General features: G+C 49.1%; 2 protein-coding genes across 2 annotated transcripts in view; both read right to left on the reverse strand.

Annotated features, from left to right (window-relative positions):
• The window catches only part of ATP6V0D1 (ATPase H+ transporting V0 subunit d1), a 44348-nt gene extending 37879 nt beyond the window's left edge, over positions 1 to 6469 (reverse strand). The window contains exon 1 of the mRNA XM_015126401.3: positions 6274 to 6469. Coding sequence (XP_014981887.1) covers positions 6274 to 6403 — 130 coding nt within the window. The 5' untranslated portion in view covers positions 6404 to 6469. The remainder of the gene's footprint in view (positions 1 to 6273) is intronic.
• Positions 6470 to 7899: 1430 nt separating this feature from the next.
• AGRP (agouti related neuropeptide) lies at positions 7900 to 8755 on the reverse strand. Its single transcript, XM_028840938.2, has 3 exons — positions 8576 to 8755; positions 8330 to 8415; positions 7900 to 8146 (listed from the first exon to the last, which is right to left on the reverse strand). Exons 1-3 carry the CDS (start codon positions 8703 to 8705, stop codon positions 7964 to 7966), a joined length of 399 nt encoding a protein of 132 aa, XP_028696771.1. The 5' UTR covers positions 8706 to 8755; the 3' UTR covers positions 7900 to 7963.
• Positions 8756 to 23903: the final 15148 nt, after the last annotated feature.

Below are 23903 nucleotides of genomic sequence, written 5' to 3' on the forward strand. Positions count from 1 at the left end.
TGTAATGGACAGAAGACAAATGAATCAGGGTAGAGAGGGATAAAAGTGTTCTGGACAACAGCCAGCACATCACATACAGGCGCTTCAACCATGGCCTCCAAGGATCTAACTCTCTGGCTGAGAAGAACAATCTTCAGGACCATTAGCTCACATGGAAGTTGAGAACGACACAGGACTCCTCTTGAGTGTTAATTATATTTCTTTACAACAGGAGGGAGATGTCCTGACTGGCCCAAGTATCAGGTAGAGCTCCCATTCCAAATTAGGAAACTGGCATTCTGGTACTCATCAGCTGAAGCACTGCTACATAATCCAGCAAGCCATTTGCTTCTCTGTAATTTCCAAGTTTCTGAGTAAGAGAAGAGCTAAACTATCCATGGAAAAAACCAAGAATGACGTCCAATACAGTATCAATGAGAACCCCACATGACTCGGATTATGGTCTCTAAATATAACTTTTTAATAAAAAGAACCAAGTCTCCTAAGAGGAATGAAGACTCTAGGTCTGGGTCAAGAAATGTTCAAGGTAAGATTAGAACATATGGGCATCTCAGGCCAGACGGAGTGGCTCACACCTATAATCCCAGCACTTTGGGAGGCCGAGGTGGGTGGATCACCTGAGGTCAGGAGTTCAAGACCAGCCTGGCTAACATGGTGCAATCCTATCTCTACTAAAAATTAGCCAGGCGTGGTAGTGTAGGTCTGTAGTCCCAGCTACTCAGGGGGCTGAGGCAGGAAAACCACTTGAATCCAGGTTGCAGTGAGCTGAGAATGTGCCACTGCACTCCAGCCTGGGTAAGAAAACAAGATTCCATTCCAAAAAAAAAAAAGAAAAAAAAAAACAAAAAACAGATATCTCAGATAGTAAGGAAACTTTCAATGGCTACAGGGTTACATAAAAAAGACTTGGCAGTCAACTGAAAAAGCTTCCACTGACCAAGAGACAATTTAAGCATCAATAAGATTAATCAACTGAAACATAATAAATACATTAAAATCCATTAGTGTGTTATAATACTAAACAAATCTCTTGGTTGGTTTAGTCACAAAACCTCATTAGTCATTTTTGGAGGATGTTGGTGAAACAACTCATTATTTTGAAACCTGGTAACTACTGGAAAGAATCAAGCATTTATCGTAAACTCTCCTATACAGACTGTATCTCAGGATAACTAAGTAGTTGATTACTGGAAGTTTACAGGCATAGAAGTAGTCAAGCTGGCAACTACAGAAGGAAACAGAATTAGAATAGCACTGTTTTGCAACCCCCAATGAAATGATGGCTCCAGTCAATAAATGTCAATTATTCCTTACACCATAAAAAGAGAAACTAGGTATTATGTGCCTCCCAATAGAAGTACAAACATTGGCTGGTTGCAGTGGCTCACGTCTGTAATCCTGACACTCTAGGAGGCTGGGTGGATCACCTGAAGTCAGGAGTTCCAGACCAGCCTGGCCAACATGGCGAAACCCCATCTCTAATAGAAGTACAAAAAAACTAGCCAGGTGGCGGGTGCCTGTAATCCCAGCTACTTGGCAGGCTGAGGCAGGAGAATTACTTGAACCTGGGAGGCAGAGGTGGCAGTGAGCTGAGATCGCGCCATTGCATTCCAGCCTGGGTGACAGAGTGAGACTCTGTCTCAAAAAAAAAAAAAAAAAAAAAGTACAAACACCACCTATTAAGTATTCACACACCAAAAAAGAAGTACAAATATCACCTATTAAGTATTCACAAAAAAAAAAAAAAAAAAAGAATTGAACCAAAATCTGAGCAAGCCTCTAGATCTACTACTAATTGGGACAGAGGAACAAGTTCAACTAAATATCAGAGATGGGATCAGTAAAATCGAGATGGATGGAAAATCTATAAATCAAGTAATCTAACATCAATCTATATATTAAAATACTTGAGAGAGTATCAACTGAAATGTAGGGATCACATCTGGATCCCAACTGAAACAAATAAATCATATTTTAAAAATTTGAGACAATCAGGGAAATTTGAACACTAAATGGATGTCTGATTACATTAACAAATTACTGTTTTTAAGGAAGGAGGAATAATATCTTTTTTTTAAATACTCATGACTTTTTTCAGAGATGCTGAAATATTTACAACTGAAATGGTATGCTATCTGGGACTTACTTCTGAATAATTTGGGAGTGGGGGTATAAATGGAGCTAGTATTGAAACAAGACAGATAATTATTCTATCAATAAGAATTTATTATTGTTGTAGTTAGATGATTATTACTTAGGGGCTTATATTATTGCTTCTTATTTGCATATGTTTGACAGTATCCATAATAAACAGTTTTAAAGAGAAATGAAGAAGGTGAAATTCTGGAGGGTACAGGTACAAACAATACTGAAAACAAGAGCTACCATTTACCTAGTGCTTACTCTATCCTTGGTGCTGGGCTAAGTGTTTTACACATTGTAGCTTCTTGACATTTCACAACCTGTATGAGATAGGTGCTGTTAACATACCAGTTGAAAAACCCAAGGTCCAGAAGTGTTAAATAGGTTGTCTAAAGTAGTCCAGTAATTGGCAGGATTGTGATTCAAACCCAAGTTTGCCTAACTCCAAAGTCCACCACACTTTGTGCATCAAGTGCTGGAGGGATGGCTTGCATGAGGGATATGAAGGATAGAAATGTGTGTGAATGGGCCGGGCGTGGTGGTTCACGCCTGTAATCTCAGCACTTTGGGAGGCTGAGACGGGCGGATCATGAGGTCAGGAGATTGAGACCATCTTGGCTAACACGGTGAAACCCCATCTCTGCTAAAAAAATACAAAAAATTAGCCGGGCGTGGTGGCGGGCGCCTATAGTCCCAGCTACTCGGGAGGCTGAGGCAGGAGAATGGCGTGAATCCGGGAGGCGGAGCTTGCAGTGAGCAGAGATCGCGCCACTGCACTCCAGCCTGGGCAACACAGCAAGACTCCGTCTCAAAAAAAAAAAAAAAAAAACCCAAAAGAAATGTGTGTGAATGGCCAAGCGTGGTGGCTCACACCTGCAATCCCAGTACTTTGGGAGGCCAAGGTGGGTGGATCACTTCAGGTCAGGAGTTCGAGACCAGCCTTGCCAATATGGCAAAATCCTCTCTACTAAAAACACAAAAATTAGCCGGGCATGGTGGCACATGCCTGTAATCCCAGCTACTTGTGAGGCTGAGGCATGAGAACGGCTTGAACTGGTGAGGTGGTGATTGCCGTGAGCGGAGATCGTGCCACTGCACTCCAGCCTGGGTGACAGGGCTAGACTCTGTCTCAAAAAAAAAAAAGAAAAGAAAAGAAAGAAATGTGTGTGAAAGAGCAAAGGATCCCTGAATGCCACACTAAAGATATGGATGGTGGGCTGGGCACAGTGGCTCACGCTTTTAATCCCAGCACTCTGGGAGACTGAGGCGGGCAGATCATGAAGTCAAGAGAGCGAGACCATCCTGGCTAACACAGTGAAATCCTGTCTCTACTAAAAATACAAAAAATTAGCCAGGAGTGGTGGCGGGCACCTGTAGTCCTAGCTACTCAGGAGGCTGAGGCAGAAGAATGGCATGAACCTGGGAGGCGGAGCTTGCAGTGAGCCGAGATTGCGACACTGCACTCTACCTTGGGTGACAGAGCGAGACTCCGTCTCAAAAAAAAAAAAAAAAAAAAAAAGATATGGATGGTTTTCTACAAGAGGTGAGGCAGGGGGTGGGCGGTGGGTGCCTATGTTGAACAGTGTTACAGGAAAAGTGTGTAGAAAGAATGGCCTAACAGGTTTATGGGGGATGATAGAGGGTCCCCTGGGAAGATGGCAAAAACCCTGTGCCCCCAGAAGCTCTGTTACAGGAGAGTGGACAGCAGCAGGAGTGAGGAAAGTCAAGAAGAGAAACAACCAACTGAATGTCTATTGATGATCAACGATGTTCACCTTAGATTTAGGCAAATAAAGACCTTCAACAAGTCCCAGGAAGTCCACAAAACTCATATTAAGCTCCAACTGTGTGCTAGGCCTTGTCCCAGGCAGCCTACCTCTATTTCTCCCCTTTTTCCCACAGTAAGGTCAATCGGTTGCTGGCGGAGGCCTACAACCCAGCATCCTAAAGTGCTCTCCTTCCCCACCTCTACTCACATAAGTAAGGTAAACAACTTTTCTTGCATATGTACATTAACATCATAAAACCTACAATTATTATTATTATTATTTTTTTTTTGAGACGGAGTCTCACTCTGTTGCCTAGGCTGGAGTGCAGTGGAGCGATCTTGGCTCACCTCAAGCTCTGCTTCCCGGGTTCACGCCATTCTCCTGCCTCAGCCTCCTAAGTAGCTGGGACTACAGGCGCCCACCACCACGCCCAGCTCATTTTTTTGTATTTTTTTTTTTTTTTAGTAGAGACGGGGTTTCACCATGTTAGTCAGGATGGTCTTGATCTCCTGACCTCGTGATCCACAGATGGTTTCAATCTCCTGACCTCGTGATCCGCCCGCCTCGGCCTCCCAAAGTACTAGGATTACCGGCGTGAGCCACCGCGCTCAGCTGTATATTTACAATTATTGTCGATTTTTTTTTTCAGATGGGGTCTTGCTCTGTTGCCCAGGCTGGAGTGCAGTGGTGCAGTCTTGGCTCACTGCAACCTCCGCCTCCCGGGTTCAAGCAATTCGAGTAGCTAGGATTACAGGCGCCTGCCACCACGCCCAGCTAATTTTTTGTATCTTGAGTACAGACAGGGTTTCACCCTTTTGGTCAGGCTGGTCTCGAACTCCTGCCCTCATGATCCACCCGCCTTGGCCTCCCAAAATGCTGGGATTACAGGCGTAAGCCATCGCGCCCGGCCTGTACTGCAGATTTACATTAAAATCATAACACCTACAATTACTGTATTTTAACGGTAAGTTTTCTATTTTAAAGGTATTTATTTTCACTTTACTGGTCTAGTTTGCAAGGTAAACAATAAACTATTTTTTTCTTTGAGCTCACTTTTAACCTCAAGAAGTTTCTGATGAGAAAATGTTCTCCAGTGGGTGAATCATCAGGCCATCCTCCCCCTACGCAGCTACCAATCACGAGGCTACCAGTACCTCTGCTCGAGTACCACTTGAGGATCAGGGATCCCCTCACATCCCGGCCACCCTTCCCTTCCCTACCACCTGGAGCGGGAGTGGTTGGCAAAGACTGGAATTAGGGGCATCTCTAACTCAGTACATCTGTTGGAGCTGTGCCTCAGAATACAACGCCACTCTGGAGCTGTGTGCTGAGAAGAAAGGGGAACTGGGTTTCTCATCACTCTTTTTTTTTTTTTTTTTTTTTTTTTTTTGAGACGGAGTCTCGCTCTGTCACCCAGGCTGGAGTGCGGTGGCCGGATCTCAGCTCACTGCAAGCTCCGCCTCCCGGGTTCACGCCATTCTCCTGCCTCAGCCTCCCGAGTAGCTGGGACTATAGGCGCCCGCCACCTCGCCCGGCTAGTTTTTTGTATTTTTTAGTAGAGACGGGGTTTCACCGTGTTAGCCAGGATGGTCTCGATCTCCTGACCTCGTGATCCGCCCGTCTCGGCCTCCCAAAGTGCTGGGATTACAGGCGTGAGCCACCGCGCCCGGCCAGGTTTCTCATCACTCTTGTGCTCAGAAACCCTGTCCCAACAGGCATCCCCCTCGCTGAGGGGGTGGGATTAATTGGCCAAATACTTGTATATGAACTTCCAGATCTGCAAGGGCCACCCTTGTTCTTTCAAACATTGCCTTCAGGAGATACTGCCCAGCCAGCGGTTCAGAGTTGGGAGAAAACCCTCGCTAAACTGGCTCAGCAATTCCCCAGGAAGGCTCACCCCGCAGGACAACGCGAAGACACAATGATCCCAAAGACCTTAGTGTCTTGGTGGGGGGGAGAGGGAAGAAGTGGGGGGCTTTTCCGCCTAGCTTTCCTAAGCGTTGCCACGGGACAGCTCTCGGGCTACGTCAGGGTAAAGAGGCCTATATGGCCACACCTCGCACCGACCAGCTACCCCCGAAAGACCTTCTCCTTCCAAACTGCAGGGTGAGCACAGCGAGAGAAAAGGTGGCATAAGCAGAGGCGAACAACTGCGGTTCTTAAAGCCTTGTTTGCGTTTGGGCCCGCGCCGAGTCACAGCTAGAGGTAGATCTCGCTCCCGCGCGTCCGCTATCAGCCCCGGGATTCCCAGAGAAGCCTCTCAGGCCCTTCAAGACCCCCCGCTTCCGGTTTCCCGGCCCACACCTCTGAACCCTCAGGCCCTGGCCAGCCTCTATCCCCGCCTTTCGCGGCCCCGGCTCACCCTCGAGCGTCTCGCACTGCACCAGGTTGAGGTAGTCGGCCTGGCTGAGCACCCCGGCCTTCAGGCCGCGCACCAGTCCCTCCAAGTAGCCATTGTCCACGTTAAAGTAAAGCTCTGGGAAGAACGACATGGCTGCTGCGGGAGCGGCGGGACCAGAGAACCTGGACCGGCAGGCACGAATCGCGACTCCCAAATCAGCTGACGCGGCGTCTTCAGTGGGCTGTCAAGCGCGTCAGGTGACGCGCAAGCGCCTCACGTGACCACAAGGGGGCGTGGCTCTGAGCAGCTCCCGGCTTCCGGGTGGCTGCGCGGAAGCGCGGCGCAGGCGTGGGCTGGGGACCGTCCTATGGCGCCTGCGCACTAAGAAGAGAACTTTTGGGGCCGGCCGCGTGGTGGCGCCCGCGGCCGCAGGGATTTGACTGGACCCTCTACCTTTCCCGGTTTTGCTGCACTTGGCGCTGCAGGGGCGGGCGGGGCAAAGAAAGGAGCCAGCCTTTCTCAAGCTTGCAAAGTTTTCAAACTGCTGGGCTAGCCTCCTCCCCAGAGGGAAACTGAGGTCCGATAGAGGCAGGAGAATAGGGTCTAGAGGCGGGGAACTTGAGGCCAATACGTGCTGAATTCTGAAACTGAATCAAGGGAAAACACCAAGGTCTGGGGGCAGGGAACGTGAGGCCAACTAAGGCGAACTTCCTAAAGCTAAACCAAAAAGAAAAGCCCCATCTCCCCATGTCCGAGTAACAAAGGATCAAAAGCCACTGTCCCCACAAACCTTCCCCATCCACCAAGTCTCATTTGAAAGGGAGAGTGCCTTGGATTGGCTGCGGGCCAAGCATGGGCCATCCCTTCATCTGCATAGGGCGCCAATTCTCCTCTGCTTTATTTGTGCCTAGTGTTCCACTATTGGAACGCTAAGCATATGGGAGTTATTTATATCCTACTGCTCAAGGTAATCGCCAAGGTCTAATTGCAAAAATGCAAAAGATTGCAACCTCAGGCATAAATGGGTTAATTAGCCATGGACCAAACCCTTCATCCAGATAAGGGGTAACGGACAGGGACCGCAAAAGGAGTACTTAAAACCCAGAAAACTTTGTAACTGGGCCCCTTGAGCCTCTTGCTCAGGCCCACTCCCACCCTGCGGGAGTGCTTTCTCGCTTTAACAAATCCCTGCTTTCTGCTTCCTTCCTGTGTGTCATTCCTTTGTTACTTTCTGGGTTTTGTTCAATTCTTTGTTCAAAACGCTAAGGACCTGAACAACGCACACTCCCCGCCTTCCCTCTGGTAACAGGATGAGGGGCAGGCATTGTGTGGAAGTAGCAGCAAGCAAGCCCTGGAGCCTAAGGCTTATTCATTAGCCAGGAGTGATAGCCCCTGTGCCATGCTGCGTCCTGCTTTCCAAACCACACTTGCTGTACAAGATTTTTGAAAGCTGGAGTGCGGTTCTTCTCTACTTTTCCCAGGGGCGCCAGGACCCCTAAAAGCGCCTGTGTATGTGCCTCCTATGTTGGGGTAGCCCGGGCCCTGGAATAAGAGTATGTGTGGTTTCTTGGCTTGGCGACACTCCCACCCCCTCCATGAACCCTCCCTCTTTTGACGGCCACGTTTGAAATAATCACAGCCTTGGGGTTGGTCCCATCCTTTATTCGCATTTGCTTGCCCCTACGCTAGCCCTGACCCTGACGTTGGCCAGCTAGGTGCGGCTGCAGGGGTTCATGGCAGTACCCAGCTTGCGGCAGTAGCAGAAGGCGTTGAAGAAGCGGCAGTAGCATGTGGCACAGGGGTCACAGCAAGGCACCTGCTGTCCCAGGCAGGACTCATGCAGCCTTACGCAGCGACGTGAGGAGCGGGGCTCGCGGTCCTGCGAGTCTAGTACCTGTGGGTGTGGGGAACCAGGAATGTGGGCACAGGCCTCTAACTACAGGTCCAGGGACCTTACCTGTCGCAACCTGTGCAGGATGGCAATGGAGCATGGGGAGAGGTGGAGCTGGGGAGAGGAGCTAATACCCAATGCCCCCTCCCAAGGGCCACCACCTTACCCTTTTCCCCGAGCAGTTACCTCTGCCAAGGCCTGAGCCTCCTGCAACAGATCCTCTTCTGCCAGTTCTGCAGTTGTCTTCTTCAGTGGGGCCCGCAGGCCCAGGCCTGGGGCAGAGGATGTGAGGGCAGGAACCCCCCCAAGCACAAAGCACCCACCTCCCATGGGAGGGTTTGGGAAGGGAGAAAGAGGGTTTATGCCAGGGGAGACAATTTGTGGCCAGAGGGTATTCAGGCCCCGCCCAGTCCCACCCTTGCTCACACTGACCTGGGAGCTCTGGGAACAGGGCCTGGTCAGGCCTTCTGATGCCCTCCAGGGGGGCCAGCCCCATCTGGGCTCCTTGCGTGGCAGGCAGTGCCAGCAGCAGGGCACAGCTCAGCAGTGCTGCAGTCAGCATGGCCTGGCTCAGCAGGAAGACGCACCACTTAGTCCCTCCTAATCCTTGGAGTCCCCTCTAGATGCCCAGATAGAGACCCTACAGAGAGGAGGAGTCCCTGCCCAACCTGAGAACTCACCTCTGCCTCCGGGATTCTTGCCTAGAGAGTTCCTGGCCACCCCGTGCCCTCGGCTTATATGGCAGGGCCTAATAAAGGGCCACACGTGACTGATCCCTGCAGCCAGGCTGTGAAGGGCCCTTCCTGGAGGGTGGGGGCACAGTTCAGACCCTCACTCCCTGAACCTGAGCCTTTTGTTCTATAAGAGGGGTGCCTATCTCCAATTTGGGGTGAGGTTTCCAGGAGCTAATTACAATTTGGGAGCCAGAGAGGGTGCCCAGGGTCCCCAAATGTCCATGGGACAGGGACCTAGGAGCCGAGCAAGGCCGGAGCCATTAGCAGTAACAAGGCAGGCGGCCCTGAAAGCTTAATTTAATTTGTGGCCCCAGAGATGCTTACTCAACTCCTATGTGGCATGTTGTTTCCTGTGCTTCTAAGAATTCAGATCAAGGACATTGGAGACGGTGATGGGCCAATGGCCACTGTTGGGCAGGGGTAGGTGAGAACTAGACCCTGGGTTTCTTTGGAGGGAATGGGGAGGGAAAAACCCACCTAACCAATACCAGGCCCTCCTGACTGCATTTCTGGTCCTCCCCTCCCTTTCTCCCTCTAGGTCTTTCCAAGACCCCCACTCCTGCTCCTGTCCCCAAACCCCTTTCCGCCTGGGGTTCCTGGAAGCCAAGGAAACAGAACGAACTGTTCCCTGGGTGGGCGAGCCACTGCAGAGTACAAAGCTTTCAGGCCGCCTGCCTCATTAGCGTTAATGGCTGCTCCCTTCCGCCCTGCGTTGTCAGTACTATCTATGCCTGGTCTCATCAGCACAAGGCTGGGGTGAGGACTGCCCTTTTGTGGAGATGGCAGGACATACAGGACCCCACTGCCCCTGGCTTCCCTCACCCCACTGCAGGGCTGTTTATCACACACGTGTCCATCTGGGAAAGGAATGCAGGCTGAATCAGCTTTGAGAGGATCACAAGGCCCCAGTGCACAAACTGGGTTGGCACAAAGCAATGGAAAAAAGATGAAGGGGGCCAGGTATGGTGGCTCACACTCCTAATTCTAGCATTTTGAGAGGTCAAGATGGGAGGATCACAAGGTCAGGGGTTTAAGAGCAGCCTGGGTATCATAGCGAGACCCCATTGCTACAAAAAATTTAAAAATAGCTGGGTATAGTGGTGCATGCCTGTAGTAGAGGCTGAGGTGGGAGGATGACTTGAGCACAGGGGTTCAAGGTTGCAGTTAGCTATGAATGCATCACCGCACTCCAGCCTGAGCGACAGAGCAAGATCCTGTCTCAAAAAGAAAAGAAGATAAAGGGTGGCCAGGCATGGTGGCTCACGTCTGTAATCCCAGCACTTTGGGAGGCCAAGGTGGGTGGGTCACTGGAGGTCAAGAGGTCAAGACCAGTCTGGCCAATATGGTGAAACCCTATCTCTACTACAAATACAAAAATTATTCAGGCATGATGGCACATGCCTGTAATCCCAGCTACACGGGAGGCTGAGGCATGAGAATCACTTGTAACACGGGAGGCAGAGACTGCAGTGAGCAGAGACTGCACCACTGCACTCCAACCTGGGCGACTGAGCAAGACTCTGTCTCAAAAAAAAAAAAAAAAAGAAAAAAGAAAAAAAAATGCTATTTAAAATGAAATGAAGCAATCCATACTCCCAACATTTGTATACACTGGGACAGCCAAGAAATTAAAATCATACCTCATTATGTCTTTTTTTTTGAGACAGGGTCTCACTCTGTCACCCAGGCTGGGCCTGGTCAGCACCCATGCTATGGAGAGCTCTTCATGGTCTGGTGCAGGCAGGGTGGGAGTGGGAGAAGTCTTCCACCCAGGTGCTCAGTGTCTTACCTCACCTACGAGCAGTGGCTGTCTTCACCTGAGTATGTGCACACAGGTGTATCAGCCCCATGGGCAGTGATGGGCAAGGGCTGAGGCACTCACAGGGCAGCCCATGCCCCGGACGGTCCAGTGGGGGAGACATCAAGAAAACCCACCACCAAAACACAATGACCTGTAATCGCGCCACTGCACTCCAGCCTGGGCGACAAAGCAAGATGCTGTCTCAAAAAACAAAAACAAAACTAAAGAAAAACACAGCCAGGTGTAGTGATTTACACCTTCTTGAGCCCAGGAGTTTAAGACCGGCCTGGACAACATAGTGAGACTCTGTCTCTACAAAAAAAATTTTAATTAGCTGAATGTGGTGGTGCACACCTGTAGTCCCAGCTACTCAGGAGACAGGGAGGAAGATAACTCGGCCCAGGAGATTGAGGCTGCAGTGAGCCGTGTTGATGGTGGCTCATGCCTATAATCCCAGCACTTTGGGAGACTGAGGCAGGCAGATCACCTGAGCCTAGGAGTTCGAGGCCAGCCTGGGCAACATGGTGAAACCCAGTCTCCATTAAACAAACAAACAACAACAAAAAAAGTTTCATGGCCAGGTGCAGTGGCTCATGCCTGTAATCCCAGTATTTTGGGAGGCCAAGGTGAGCAGATCATGAGGTAAGGAGTTCAAAACCAGCCTGGCCAACATGGTGAAGCCCCACCTCTACTAAAAATACAAAAATTAGCTGGGCATGGTGGCACGCACCTATAATCCTAGCTACTCGGGAGGCTAAGGCAGGAGACTTACTTGAACCTGGACCCGGGAGGCAGAGGTTGCAGTTGGCTGAGATCGTGCCACTACACTCCAGCCTGGTGACAGAGTGAGACTCCATCTCAAAAAAAAAAAAACAAAAAAAAGTTTCACTATGTGGGTGATTTTACTGGTAAGAAACCACCCTGATATTCCCAGGACAATGCTTGTTGGCAAAAGGACCTTCAGAAATATGTGGCATGTTCTGGGAGGTGGTTTTGGGAAACCCTGGGGGAGGCAGAGCCTCCTGAGTGAGGGTGGAGGCCCAGAACACAGGGACTCTGCAGGGAGGAGAAAAGGGAGAGTGTGCATGTTTGTGCCAGCAGACCACACAAGGACAGAGAGGGGTGCTCAAACCCTCTCCCTTCTCTTCTTTTTCCTTCTGCAGTGTACTCCCCTTCAAGGGCCCTGTTCCCACTTCGTCTAGGGGAGAGAGCGGGGGATGCAGGGAAAAACTGCAAGCACCTGTGGCCCTGTCAATCAGGTGCTTTTTGAATCGGGGTTGATTTTGAAACCCCTACCCAGCCCACTGACCCTGCCCCAGAGAGCACAGTCACGTTTCCTGTGAATCATCTGTAGGATTTCCTAAGGCAGAGGTTTCCTGGAGAGGCATGGTCTCCTCGGTCATTCAGGGAGGGGAGAAGGATGGATGGGGGTTCTCTCAGGCTGATGTATTGAGCCCTGAGCTGGAGGGGATCTGTGATGGTTAATTTTATGTGTCAACTTGACTGGGCCAGGAATGCCAAGATATCTGGTTAAATATTATTTCTAGTTGTGCCTGTGAGGGTGTTTCCCATCCAATCCTTTGAGGGTGGGAATAAAACAAAAACATAAAGTTGGTGCCGTGGCTCATGCCTGTAATCTCACCACTTTGGGAAGCTGAGGTGGGAGACTCCCTTGAGCCCAGGAGTTTGAGACCAGCCTGGGCAACATAGGGAGACCCCATCTCTACAAAAAATTTTAAAATAGCCAGGCACAGTAGTGCATATCTGTGGTCCCAGTGACTCCAGAGGCTGAGGTGGGGAGGATCGCTTGATCCCAGGAGGTTAAAGCTGTAGTGAGCCATGATCACACTACTACATTCCAGTCTATGCACACAAGACCTGTCTAAAAAAAGAAAAAAGAAAAGAAAGAAAGAAAACTGGAAACAATCCAAATATCCATCAACAGCAAAACGGATAATAACAGTATATTGATACAATTGGGCCAGACACAGTGGCTCACACCTGTAATCCCGGCCCATTGGGGGTGCATCACTTGAGCTCAGGAGTTCAAGACCAGCCTGAGCAATGTGACAAAACCCTGTCTCTTAAAAAATTACAAAAATTAGCCAGGCATGGTGGCGCAAGCCTGTAGTCCCAGCTTCTGGAGAGGCTGAGGTGAGAGGATCGCTTGAATCCAGGAGGCAGAGGTTGCAGTGAACCAAGACTGCGCCACTGCACTCCAGCCTGGGAGACAGAGTGAGACCCTGTCTCAAACAAACAAACAAACAAACAAACAAACAAACAGTATGTTTATATAATTGACAACTATACAGCAATGAAAAGAGAATGAACTGCTGCTACACACTGCAACATGAATGAATTGCACAGACATAAGGTTGAATGAAAGAAGCACGCTGGAGAAGAGAGGATGGTATGATTCCAGCCCTGTAACATTCAGACCCAAGGAAAATTTTAATAAATGGTGATAAAACACACAGTGGTTAACTTTGGGAGGGTGGGGAATTATTGACTGAGGGGGGAAATGAGGAAAACGTGTGAGGTGTTGGAAAGGTTTTGTATCTTGATCTGAGTGGTGGTCACACAGGTATATACATGTGTAAAATTTCATTGAACTGCACATTTAAGACTTGTGCATTTTGCCAAGTGCAGTGGCTCACACCTGTAATCCCAGCACTTTGGGAGGCCAAAGTGGGCAGATCACCTGAGGTCAGGAGTTCGAGACCAGCCTGGCCAACATGGTGAAACCTCGTCTCCACTAAAAAGAGAAAAATTCGCCAGATGTGGTGGTATGTGCCTGTAGTCCCAGCCTCTCAGGAGGCTGAGGCAGGAGAATCACTTGAACCCAGGAGGAGGAGGTTGCAGTCAGCCAAGATTGTGCCTCTGCACTCCAGCCTGGGTGACAGAGTGAGACTCCATCTCAAAAAAAAAAAAAAAAAAAAAAAAAAAGACATGTATTTTTTACTGGACATTATGTCTCAATGAAAACGTTTTTTCTTTTCCTTTATTAGTGGCTCAAAAAACAATGGAGTGTCTGGCTCGGCGTGGTGGCTCACACCTGTAATCCCAAGACTTTGGGAGGCCGAGGTGGGCAGATCACGAGGTCAGGAGTTCGAGACCAGCCTGACCAACATGGTGAAACCCCATCTCTACTAAGAATACAAACATTGACCGGGCATGGTGGCACATGCCTGTAATCCCAGCTACTCAGGTGACTGAGACGGGAGAATCACTTGAACCCAGGAGATGGAGGGTTGCAGTAAGCCGAGATCACGCCACTGCACTCCAGCCTGGGCGACAGAGTGAGACTCTGTCTCAAAAAAAAAAGGAAGGAAGGAACGAAGGAAAGAAGGAAGGAAGGAAGGAGAAAGAAAGAAAGAGAAAGAAAGAGAGAAAGAAAGAAAGAAAGAAAGAAAAGAAAAGAAAAGAAAAAGAAAGAAAGAAAGAAAGAAAGAAAGAAAGAAAGAAAGAAAGAAAGAAAGAAAGAAAGAAAGAAACTAACTTCCCTCATCTCTGTAGCTATTTGTGTAACTTCTCCTATCTGAGTAACTACCATTAACTGTGCAGCTGTGGGCATGTCTTTAGGAAAGCACATGTAGCTTCTCTTGTCTCTGTAGTTGCAGTTATGTTTTAGGTAAGTCCCCCCATCCCCCTCCCTGTGCAAGTTCCCACAGAGCTCACCATTTACTTGCCTGAAAAGGGGAGGAAACATTTTCCCGGGAGCCCGCTGATTATGCAAAGAACAAAGACCTCTATCCTGGGCCTTGCTCCCTTATCTGTGCAGGTGCAGCTTGATTTTTCCCCAAGCTGCTCTATCTGTGCCTGTAGCTTTGATTTTTCAAAAGAATTTTACCAAGGACTAGCCTTAGCTGTTTGCCCAACTGCTTTTTTCCCTTTCTCCTCCCTCAACATCCTATAGGAGAAAGTCACCTTTGTCTGCAAATTCCTTGGTCCTGGTTTTGAAAATCCTGCTGGCACCTACTGCTGAAGGCTGTGGCTGGAGAATTCAGTGAGCTACTCTGATCTGGACAGGGTCTGATGGTCCTCACTTGACCTAAGCTGAGCTGTCCCAGGATGTGAGCATCCCCAAGGTCAGCCTGTGACTTTCACAGAAGTTCTGACTTCCAGAGCCTTCCCCCTGCTGTGGCCTTTGGGGTAGAGTGGGTTACATGGGCCAGCACCATCTGCCAAAGTCAGGGCCAGAAACCTACCCGTGGGAGCCAGATTTAGCTTTTGGCTTGGGCTAGTATTGACTTTGGGCACATTCTCATCCCAGAAATAATAATATGGGGTGTGGGATTTCATGTTGTCTTTAGCACAGCCTTGAAAGCCACGTGTGCAGGGTGTTTTCTTGCTAAGATAGCAGTCGGGCTATATTTGAGCAGTCAAAGCAGTTTAAACTAGAGGCATCTGGATATTGTCACAGTCTTGTCTGAAGTCAGTAGCTTGCAAGTGGTACAGCTGAGAGTCATATTGGGGAGTCTGACCCTGTAATGACCCCCTGGTCACTATGATCAGAAGTAATGACACCTGGAGTTGTATTTTTCTTTCTTTTTTTTTTTTTTTTTTTTTTTTGAGACGGAGTCTCGCTCTGTCGCCCAGGCTGGAGTGCAGTGGCCGGATCTCAGCTCACTGCAAGCTCCGCCTCCCGGGTTCACGCCATTCTCCTGCCTCAGCCTCCCGAGTAGCTGGGACTACAGGCGCCCGCCACCTCGCCCGGCTAGTTTTTTGTATTTTTTAGTAGAGACGGGGTTTCACCGGGTTAGCCAGGATGGTCTCGATCTCCTGACCTCGTGATCCGCCCGTCTCGGCCTCCCAAAGTGCTGGGATTACAGGCTTGAGCCACCGCGCCCGGCCTGGAGTTGTATTTTTCAGCACAGATCAACTTTGTATAATAAATACGTAAGAATATTTCTCCAGTTACACACACACACACACACACACACACACACACACACACAATTATGCCATTTCTCATCTTCCCTGAAGCACACATGGCCCTTTGGCCTCTCTTTTATTTTCATACTTTTTTTTTTTTTTTTTGAGATGAAGTCTGGCTCTGTTGCCCAGGCTGGAATGCAGTGGCACAATCTTGGCTCCCTGCAACCCCTCCTGGGTTCAAGCAATTCTCCTGCCTCAGCCTCCCAGGTATCTGGGATACAGGTGTGCATCACCATACCCAGCTAATTTTTGTATTTTTAGTGTAGATGGGGTTTCAACATGTTGGCCAGGCTGATCTTGAACTCCTGACTTCAGGTGATCCACCCACCTTGGCCTCTCAAAGTGCTAGGATTACAGCCATGAGCCACCATGCCCGGCCTGTCATACTTTCCTTCAGAAACAGAAGATTAGTTCTGTATTTCTTTCTTTCTTTTTTTTTTTTTGAGACGGGGTCTTGCTCTGTCACGCAGGCTGGAGTGCTGTGGCTGGATCTCAGCTCACTGCAAGCTCTGCCTCCCAGGTTTACGCCATTCTCCTGCCTCAGCCTCCCGAGTAGCTGGGACTACAGGCGCCTGTCACCTCGCCCGGCTAGTTTTTTGTATTTTTTTTTAGTAGAGACGGGGTTTCGGTTTCACCGTGTTAGCCAGGATGGTCTCGATCGCCTGACCTCATGATCTGCCCGTCTCGGCCTCCCAAAGTGCTGGGATTACAGGCTTGAGCCATCACACCCGGCCTAGTTCTGTATTTCAACATTAACAATGACCACACTCTGACTCAATATTGGGGAAGTTTTGAAACTAACCCAATAGTCCCATAGACAGCTTTTTTGGATAAACATAGAAATCAACCCTTCGGATCTTAAAGCTTGAAACTTACATTTGTTTTATCTGAGTTCCCCTCTCAGGAAAGGACCCCCAGTCCTCTCAAAAAGTATCAAAGAACTGAAACCCACCAGATCATCCCATCCAGACAATGAGACTCAAGGGCCTTCATTCATCATGATTTGCTTCCTTATCCCTTGCATTCATTTTCCCACACACCGTTACATTTCTTCCCTGCTATATAAACTCCTAATTTTAGTCCATTAGGGAGATGGATTTGAGACTGATCTCCCATCTCCTCACCTGCAGCACCCAATTAAAGCCTTCTTCCTTGGCAATAATTGTCTCAGTGGTTGGCTTTCTGTGTGGTGAGCAGCAGGACCTAGACCAAACCTGTGGTATTTTAATAACAGTTTGAAGAGTGTGAGTTTCACCTGAAGGGAGAAGCCATTGATGGCAGGCAAAGATGTAGGTCCTGGTTTGCCGGAGCTTCAGACTTTTTTTTTTTCTTTTGAGACAGACTCTCGCTCTGTCACCCAGGCTGGAATACAGTGGCGCGATCACGGCTCACTGCAAGCTCTGCCTCCTGGGTTCATGCCATTCTCCCACCTCATCCTCCCAAGTAGCTGGGACTATAGGTGCCCACCACCACACCCGGATAATTTTTTGTATTTTTAGTAGAGAGGGGGTTTCACCATTCATAGGATGGTCTCGATCTCCTGACCTTGTGATCCGCCCGCCTTGGCCTCCCAAAGTGCTGGGATTACAGGTGTCAGCCACCACACCCGGCCAACTTTTTTTTAAGATGGAATCTCGCTCTGTCGCCCAGGCTGGAGTACAGTGGCGCAATCTTGGCTCACTGCAACCTCCGCCTCCTGGGTTCAAGCAATTCTCCTGCCTCAGCCTCCTGAGTAGCTGGGATTACAGGCATGTGCCACCACACCAGCTAAGAGCTTCAGATTTTTAAAGAAGAGAGAAAACAGAACTTTTTATTTATTTATTTATTTTTTCGAGATGGAGTCTCACTCTGTCGCCCAGGCTGGAGTGCAGTGGCACAATCTCGGCTCACTGCAAGCTCTGCCTCCCAGGTTCACGCCATTCTCCTGCCTCAGCCTCCCAAGTAGCTGGAACTACAGGTGTCTGCCACCATGCCCAGCTAATTTTTTGTATTTTTAATAGAGACAGGGTTTCACTGTGTTAGCCAGCATGGTCTCGATCTTCTGACCTCATGATCTGCCCACCTTGGCCTCCCAAAGTGCTGGGATTACAGGCGTTAGTCAAGAAAACAGAACTTTTAAATGATGTTTACATGTCTAGCTTCAGAAAATGCCATGCAGGTTGTTGGTTTCCCACTTCCAGGGTAACTGGATAGAATTTCGGCCTTCATGGTGGTTCCAGCCTGAAGTGCCTTGAGACCAGAAGTGAAGAGATCCTTCCTCCTGTAGCACTGCTAGGTTTCCTGGAGAAGATGGTCTATAGGCGGGGTTCCTAAAAGGTGGAGAGAGGAGGAAATTACTTTCTTTCTTTTTTTTTTTTTTTTTTTTTTTTTTTTTGAGACGGAGTCTCGCTCTGTCGCCCAGGCTGGAGTGCAGTGGCCGGATCTCAGCTCACTGCAAGCTCCGCCTCCTGGGTTTACGCCATTCTCCTGCCTCAGCCTCCCGAGTAGCTGGGACTACAGGCGCCCGCCACCTCGCCCGGCTAGTTTTTTGTATTTTTTTTAATAGAGACGAGGTTTCACCGTGTTAACCAGGATGGTCTCGATCTTCTGACCTCGTGATCCGCCCGTCTCGGCCTCCCAAAGTGCTGGGATTACAGGCTTGAGCCACCGCGCCCGGCCGAGGAAATTACTTTCTAAAGAGAAGGAAGATAGGGGGTAACTTAAGTGTGGTTTTTGCAGAATTGTTCATGACAGGAATCCTACAGGCCCTGCAGTTTCCAGCAGCACAGCTCCCAACCCCCACTGTCTCACACCCTTAGCTTCCTGGTTCTAGTCTCAAGGGATTCTGCTCACTTCTGTCCTCATTTTTTTCTCCCTGGGAACCAAGTAACAGCTGAAGAAGTCCCAGGAATCCTCCCATGTCCTCTCAGCAACCCAGGCTGGAGCCTACTCCCTGGTGTTGGCAAAGGGAACCATCTTTGAAGGTGAGGCCTTTTTTTTTTCTTTTTTTGAGATGGAGTCTCCCTCTGTTGCCCAGGCTGGAGTACAGTGGTGCAATCTCAGCTTACTGCAACCTCTACCTCCCGGGTTCAAGCGATCCTCCTGCCTCAGCCTCCTGAGTAGCTGGGATTCCAGATGCACACCACCATGCCTGGCTAAATTTTTTTTGTATTTTTAGTAGAGACGGGGTTTCACCATGTTGGTCAGGCTGGCCTCGAACCCCTGATCTCATGATTAGGACCTCCTGACCGTGCCCGGCCCAAAGGTGAGGTTTCTTACTGCTGTAATAAAGAGAAGAGAGGGCTGGGTGCAGTGGCTCACACCTGTAATCTCAGCACTTCAGGAAGCCAAGGTAGGCAGATGGCTTGAGGTCAGGAGTTCGAGAACAGCCTGGCCAACATGGTGAAACCCTGTCTCTACTAAAAATACAAAATAATTAGCCAGCTGGTGTCACACGCCTATAGTCCCAGCTATTCAGGAGGCCGAGGCAGGAGAATTGCTTGAATCCAGGAGGCAGAGGTTGCAGTAAGCCAAGATTACACCACTGCACTCCAGCCTGGGTGACAGAGCAAGACACCATCTCAAAAAAAAAAAAAAAAAAAAAAGGAGGAGAGAGGAGGGTCTGAAGACTTCCTGCTGGCTGAGTGTTATCTGCCTCAGGCTACCCTGACTTTTTCACTGTTTTTTACTTTTTTTTTTTTTTTTTTTTTTGAGATCGAAACTCACTGCGTAGCCCAGGCTGGTGCGCATAACACAGCAGCCTTGAACTCCCTGGTTCAAGTAATATTCCTACCTCAGCCTCCTGAATAGCTGAGACTACAGGCATGCACTACCTCACCCAGCTCACTACTTTTCAGAAAGGGTAGACCAACTACAATAGCTTCCTGGACACCATACTTGGAGGAGAAGGGGAGGGGAGGCTGCACCGGATTCTGTCTTCTGAACTATGCTATCTTCTAGTTTCAACATTGTAAAGAGCACAGCAATCGTATACGATGGGCCTCCTGATGTGATGCAAAAATCACCAATGTAGTATTCTTGACAAAAGTATTTACCATGGATCCAATCTTGAAGAAGCAATCAGGTAAATCCAGAATATGATACTAGAAAACTGGCCTGGCCTGAACTCCTAAAAAGAAAATCAAAGACATGAAAAACAAACAGGCTGAGTGTGGGGCAGATGATACTCTTCTATATTAAAAGACAATAGAGAGACATAACTAAATCCAATACATGAAACTTGTTTGGCTCCTGGACTAAAATAAGAATGCTAAAATGGGCTGGGCGTGATGGCTCACGCCTGTAATCCCAGCACTTTGGGAGGCTGAGGTGGGCGGATCACCTGAGGTCGGGAGTTTGAGACCAGCCTGATCAACATGGAGAAATCCCATCTCTACCAAAAATACAAAATTAGCTGGATGTGGTGGCATATGCCTGTAATCCCAGCTACTCGGGAGGCTGAGGCAGGAGAATTGCTTGAACCCGGGAGGCAGAGATTGCGGTGAGCCGAGATCGCGCCATTGCACTCCAGCCTGGGCAACAAGAGCGAAATTCCGTCTCAAAAAAACAAAAAACAAAACAAACAAACAAAAAAACACAAAAAAAGAACATGGTAAAACGGCATTCTTGGAACAAGTCAGGTTGATACTGCTGAATTACTGTTGGTGTGGTGATGGTGTTTTCATTGTGTACAGCAAGCTTCTCAACCTCTGCTGTTAATATTTTGGTGCAGACTATTCTTTTTTTCTTTTTCTTTCTATTTTTTTTTTTTTTTGAGGCAGGATCTTGCTATGTTACCCAGGCTGGTGTGCAGTGGTGCAATCATGGCTCACTACAACCTCCCCTTCCCAGGCTCAAGCGATCCTCCCAGCTCAGCTTCCCGAGTAGCTGGGACCACGGGCCCACGTTGCCACGCCCGGCTAATTTTTTGTATTTTTTGTAAAGATGGAGTCTCACTTTTTTGCCCAGGCTGCTCTTGAACTCTTGGGCTCAAGTGATTCTCCCACCCCTGCCTCCCAAAGTGTTGGGATTACCAGCAACCCCACGCCCAGGTAATTCTTTCTGGTGGGATGTTTAACAGCAGTTCTGGTCTCCGCCCACTAGGTGTCAGGAGCACCATACCTCTTTAGTTGCAACAACTAAAAATGTCAAATGTTTTCCAAATAGGTAGTGGTGATGGTTGCATAACATCGTGAATATACAAAAAGCCATTGTACTGTACCCTTTAAAATGGTTAAAATGGTGAATTTTAGGTTATGTAAATTTTCCCAATAAAAAATGTTATTAGGCCAGGTGCGGTGGCTCACACCTGTAATCCCAGCAGTTTGGGAGGCCAAGGCTGGCAGATCACTCAAGGTCAGGAGTTTGAGACGAGCCTGGCCAACATGGTGAAGCCCCGTCTCTACTAAAAATACAAAAATTAGCCAGGCGTGGTGGCATGTGCTTGGAATCACAGCTACTTGAGAGGCTAAGGCAGGAGACTCGCTTGAACTCAGGAGGCAGAGCTTGCAGTGAGCTGAGATCACACCATTGCACTCCAGCCTGGGTGACAAGAGCGAAACTCCATCAAAAAAAAAAAGAAATGAGTTTCCTCCTCCATAATCCCAGAGCCCCAGTGAGTCCCTGCTCTACAATGCTCACACCCATTGTGCTGTTACTGCAAGTCAATGAGAATGTTGGTGGACTTCTCTCCACTTCACAGAAGAATGAATGGAGGCCCAGAACAATGGCACGAACCTGTCATTTCCCGGCCTTTTGGTTAAGATCAAGTGCAGTGGAGTGAACTGACCATAGTCATAGACAAACAAGAGGCAGAGACATTGTCTTAGTTTGAGTTCCCACTTCAGAAAACCTTGAGACAAACATTGTAGCATAGGAAGTTTATAAGAGGATACAAGCCAGGCATGGTGGCTCACGCCTGTAATCCCAACACTTTGGGAGACCAGGCTTACAGATTACCTGAGCCCAGGAGTTCGAAACCAGCCTGGGCAACATGGGGAAATCCTGTCTATAAAAAATACAAAACTTAGGCTGGGCGCAGTGGCTCAGGCCTGTAATCCCAGCACTCTGGGAGGCCGAGATGGCTGGATCACTTGAGGTCAGGAGTTTGAGATCAGCTTGGCCAAAATGGTGAATGAAACCCCATTTCTACTAAAAATACAAAGATTAACCAAGCATTGTGGTGTGCACCTGTAATCCCAGCTACTTGGGAGGCTGAGGCAGGAGGATCGCTTGCACCTGGGAGGCAGAGGTTGCAGAGAGCCGAGATCATGCCACTGCACCCAGCCTAGGTGACAGAGCGAGAGTCTGTCTCAAAAATAAAAAATAAAAAAAAAATAGCCTGGCATAGTGGCACACACCTGCAGTCCCAGCTATTAGGGAGACTGGGGTGGGAGGATTGCTTGAGCCTAGGAGGTCAAGACTGCAGTAAGCCATGAGCATGCCACTGCACTCAGTCTGGGCGACAGAGCAAGACCCTGTCTCAAAAATAAATAAGTAAATAAAAGAGGATACAAAGAACAAGTTACAAAAATACAGGGAGGGAAGACAGCCACTATAAAGTGGGTCATAAGCAGGGTTCCACCGGGGATGCCTGGTCCCCCCGGGATGTGGATGGGGAACTCTGGGCTGCAGTGCAGAATGCATGTCTCAGAGAAGTTCCACCCGAGGCAGGAGGAAGGTGAGTAGATATACAGCAACCCCCTCTCAGTCCCTTGGAGGGTTGTTGGGGAAGAGTTAATTCCTGGCACTTCTGACCAACTTGTAGAGTGAGCTCAGAAAGCCTCAGGCACATCAGAGGCAGATACCAGCTGTGGACACCAAGAGTCTGTTCCAGGTGTGTCTAAACATGTTCATCCCCCAAAATTTGGCACCCACACCAATAGCATCAGCATAAGTTAGGAACTTGGGAGCATGTAAGTCTGGCTCTGCCCCAACATAATGAATCAGAAACTCCTGGGTAGGGCTCAGCTGCTAGAGTTTGTTTGTTTGTTTGTTTGTTTCGAGACGGAGTCTCACTCTGTCGCCCAGGCTGGAGTGCAGTGGCTCCATCTCGGCTCACTGCAACCTCCACCTCCCAGGGTCCAGTGATTCTCCTGCCTCAGCCTCCTGAGTAGCTGGAACTACAGGCACGTGCCACCACACCCAGCTAATTTTTGTGTTTTTCAGTAGAGACGAGCTTTCACTATATTGGCCAGGCTGGTCTCGAACTCCTGACCTTGTGATCTGCCTACCTTGGCCTCCCAAAGTGCTGGGATTACAGACGTGAGCCACTGCACCCAGCCAGCTACTACAGTTTTAACAAACCCTTCAGGTGGCTCTGATGGGACTGAGCTTTGAGAATCTCTGCCCTAACCCACCGTTTCTAACTCCAAAGCCCAAGGCCTTTCTGGTACCAGATGATGACTGAGGCCTGCAGCCAATGAGTTTCAGGGAAGGGCTGCTGGGGATGTTAGAGGCAGAAGAATAAGCAGCCTGACACTCAGCTCCGGGAACACCAAATAGGTGGTGGTCATTGGAACCCAGTGAGCAGGCATAACTCATTCCTTTATTTTGAAATATGTCCTGAGCACCTACTGCATGCCAGGGCCTGGTACAGATACTTAGGGCCTACTAGGAACCTTGGGGTGGAGGGAGCAGGGTTGATGTGAAGGCTGGGGATTGAACACAAATAATTTGGATCTTCTGGGGCTCCTGTGGTCTGGTCCACTCCTCAGAGATACCCACTAGGAGACGACTCAGCCTTCCCAGCCCAGGAAGGCCCCCACCTCTTTTTCTGTGAGCCCAGCCATCACCTTATCACCTTCAGCATGTCCTGAGTGGATTTTGTCATTGTTACTGGGGCCTTCTAAGCACACAGCCCTCGTGGTCCAGCTGAGACCACCTGGCCACAGGTCAGCCCACAGCCTTACTTGCAGGGTGAACCAAAGTCAGGGAGGGGTCCTGGGTCCGAATGCCACTCACCACTTGCCCATGCCAGGAGATGACACTTATGTGGACACCCCAGGGATTCCTATGGATTACTCCAACCCATCACCTTTTCTGGAGCACCCCTCCCTCCTCCCTCTGGAGTCCCCCACCTTTCCAGCACTGGCTTCCCAAGTTCTACTCTCTGCAGCCTCCATGTGTGGCCTGGACCCCAGGATCCAACCCCCTAAACTCCTTCTAGGCAACCATCTTGGGCAACTTCACCCAATGACAACCTATGCTCCTCCTGATATTGACAGCCCTGAAAAAATGGAGTTCAAGGTCATAGGCCCCATTGGACCTGATATCTTCACCAGGCTCCTGAGAACCCAACTGAGCAGCC

This window comes from Macaca mulatta, chromosome 20 (genome assembly GCF_049350105.2).
Source record: "Macaca mulatta isolate MMU2019108-1 chromosome 20, T2T-MMU8v2.0, whole genome shotgun sequence".
Lineage (NCBI taxonomy): Eukaryota > Metazoa > Chordata > Mammalia > Primates > Cercopithecidae > Macaca > Macaca mulatta.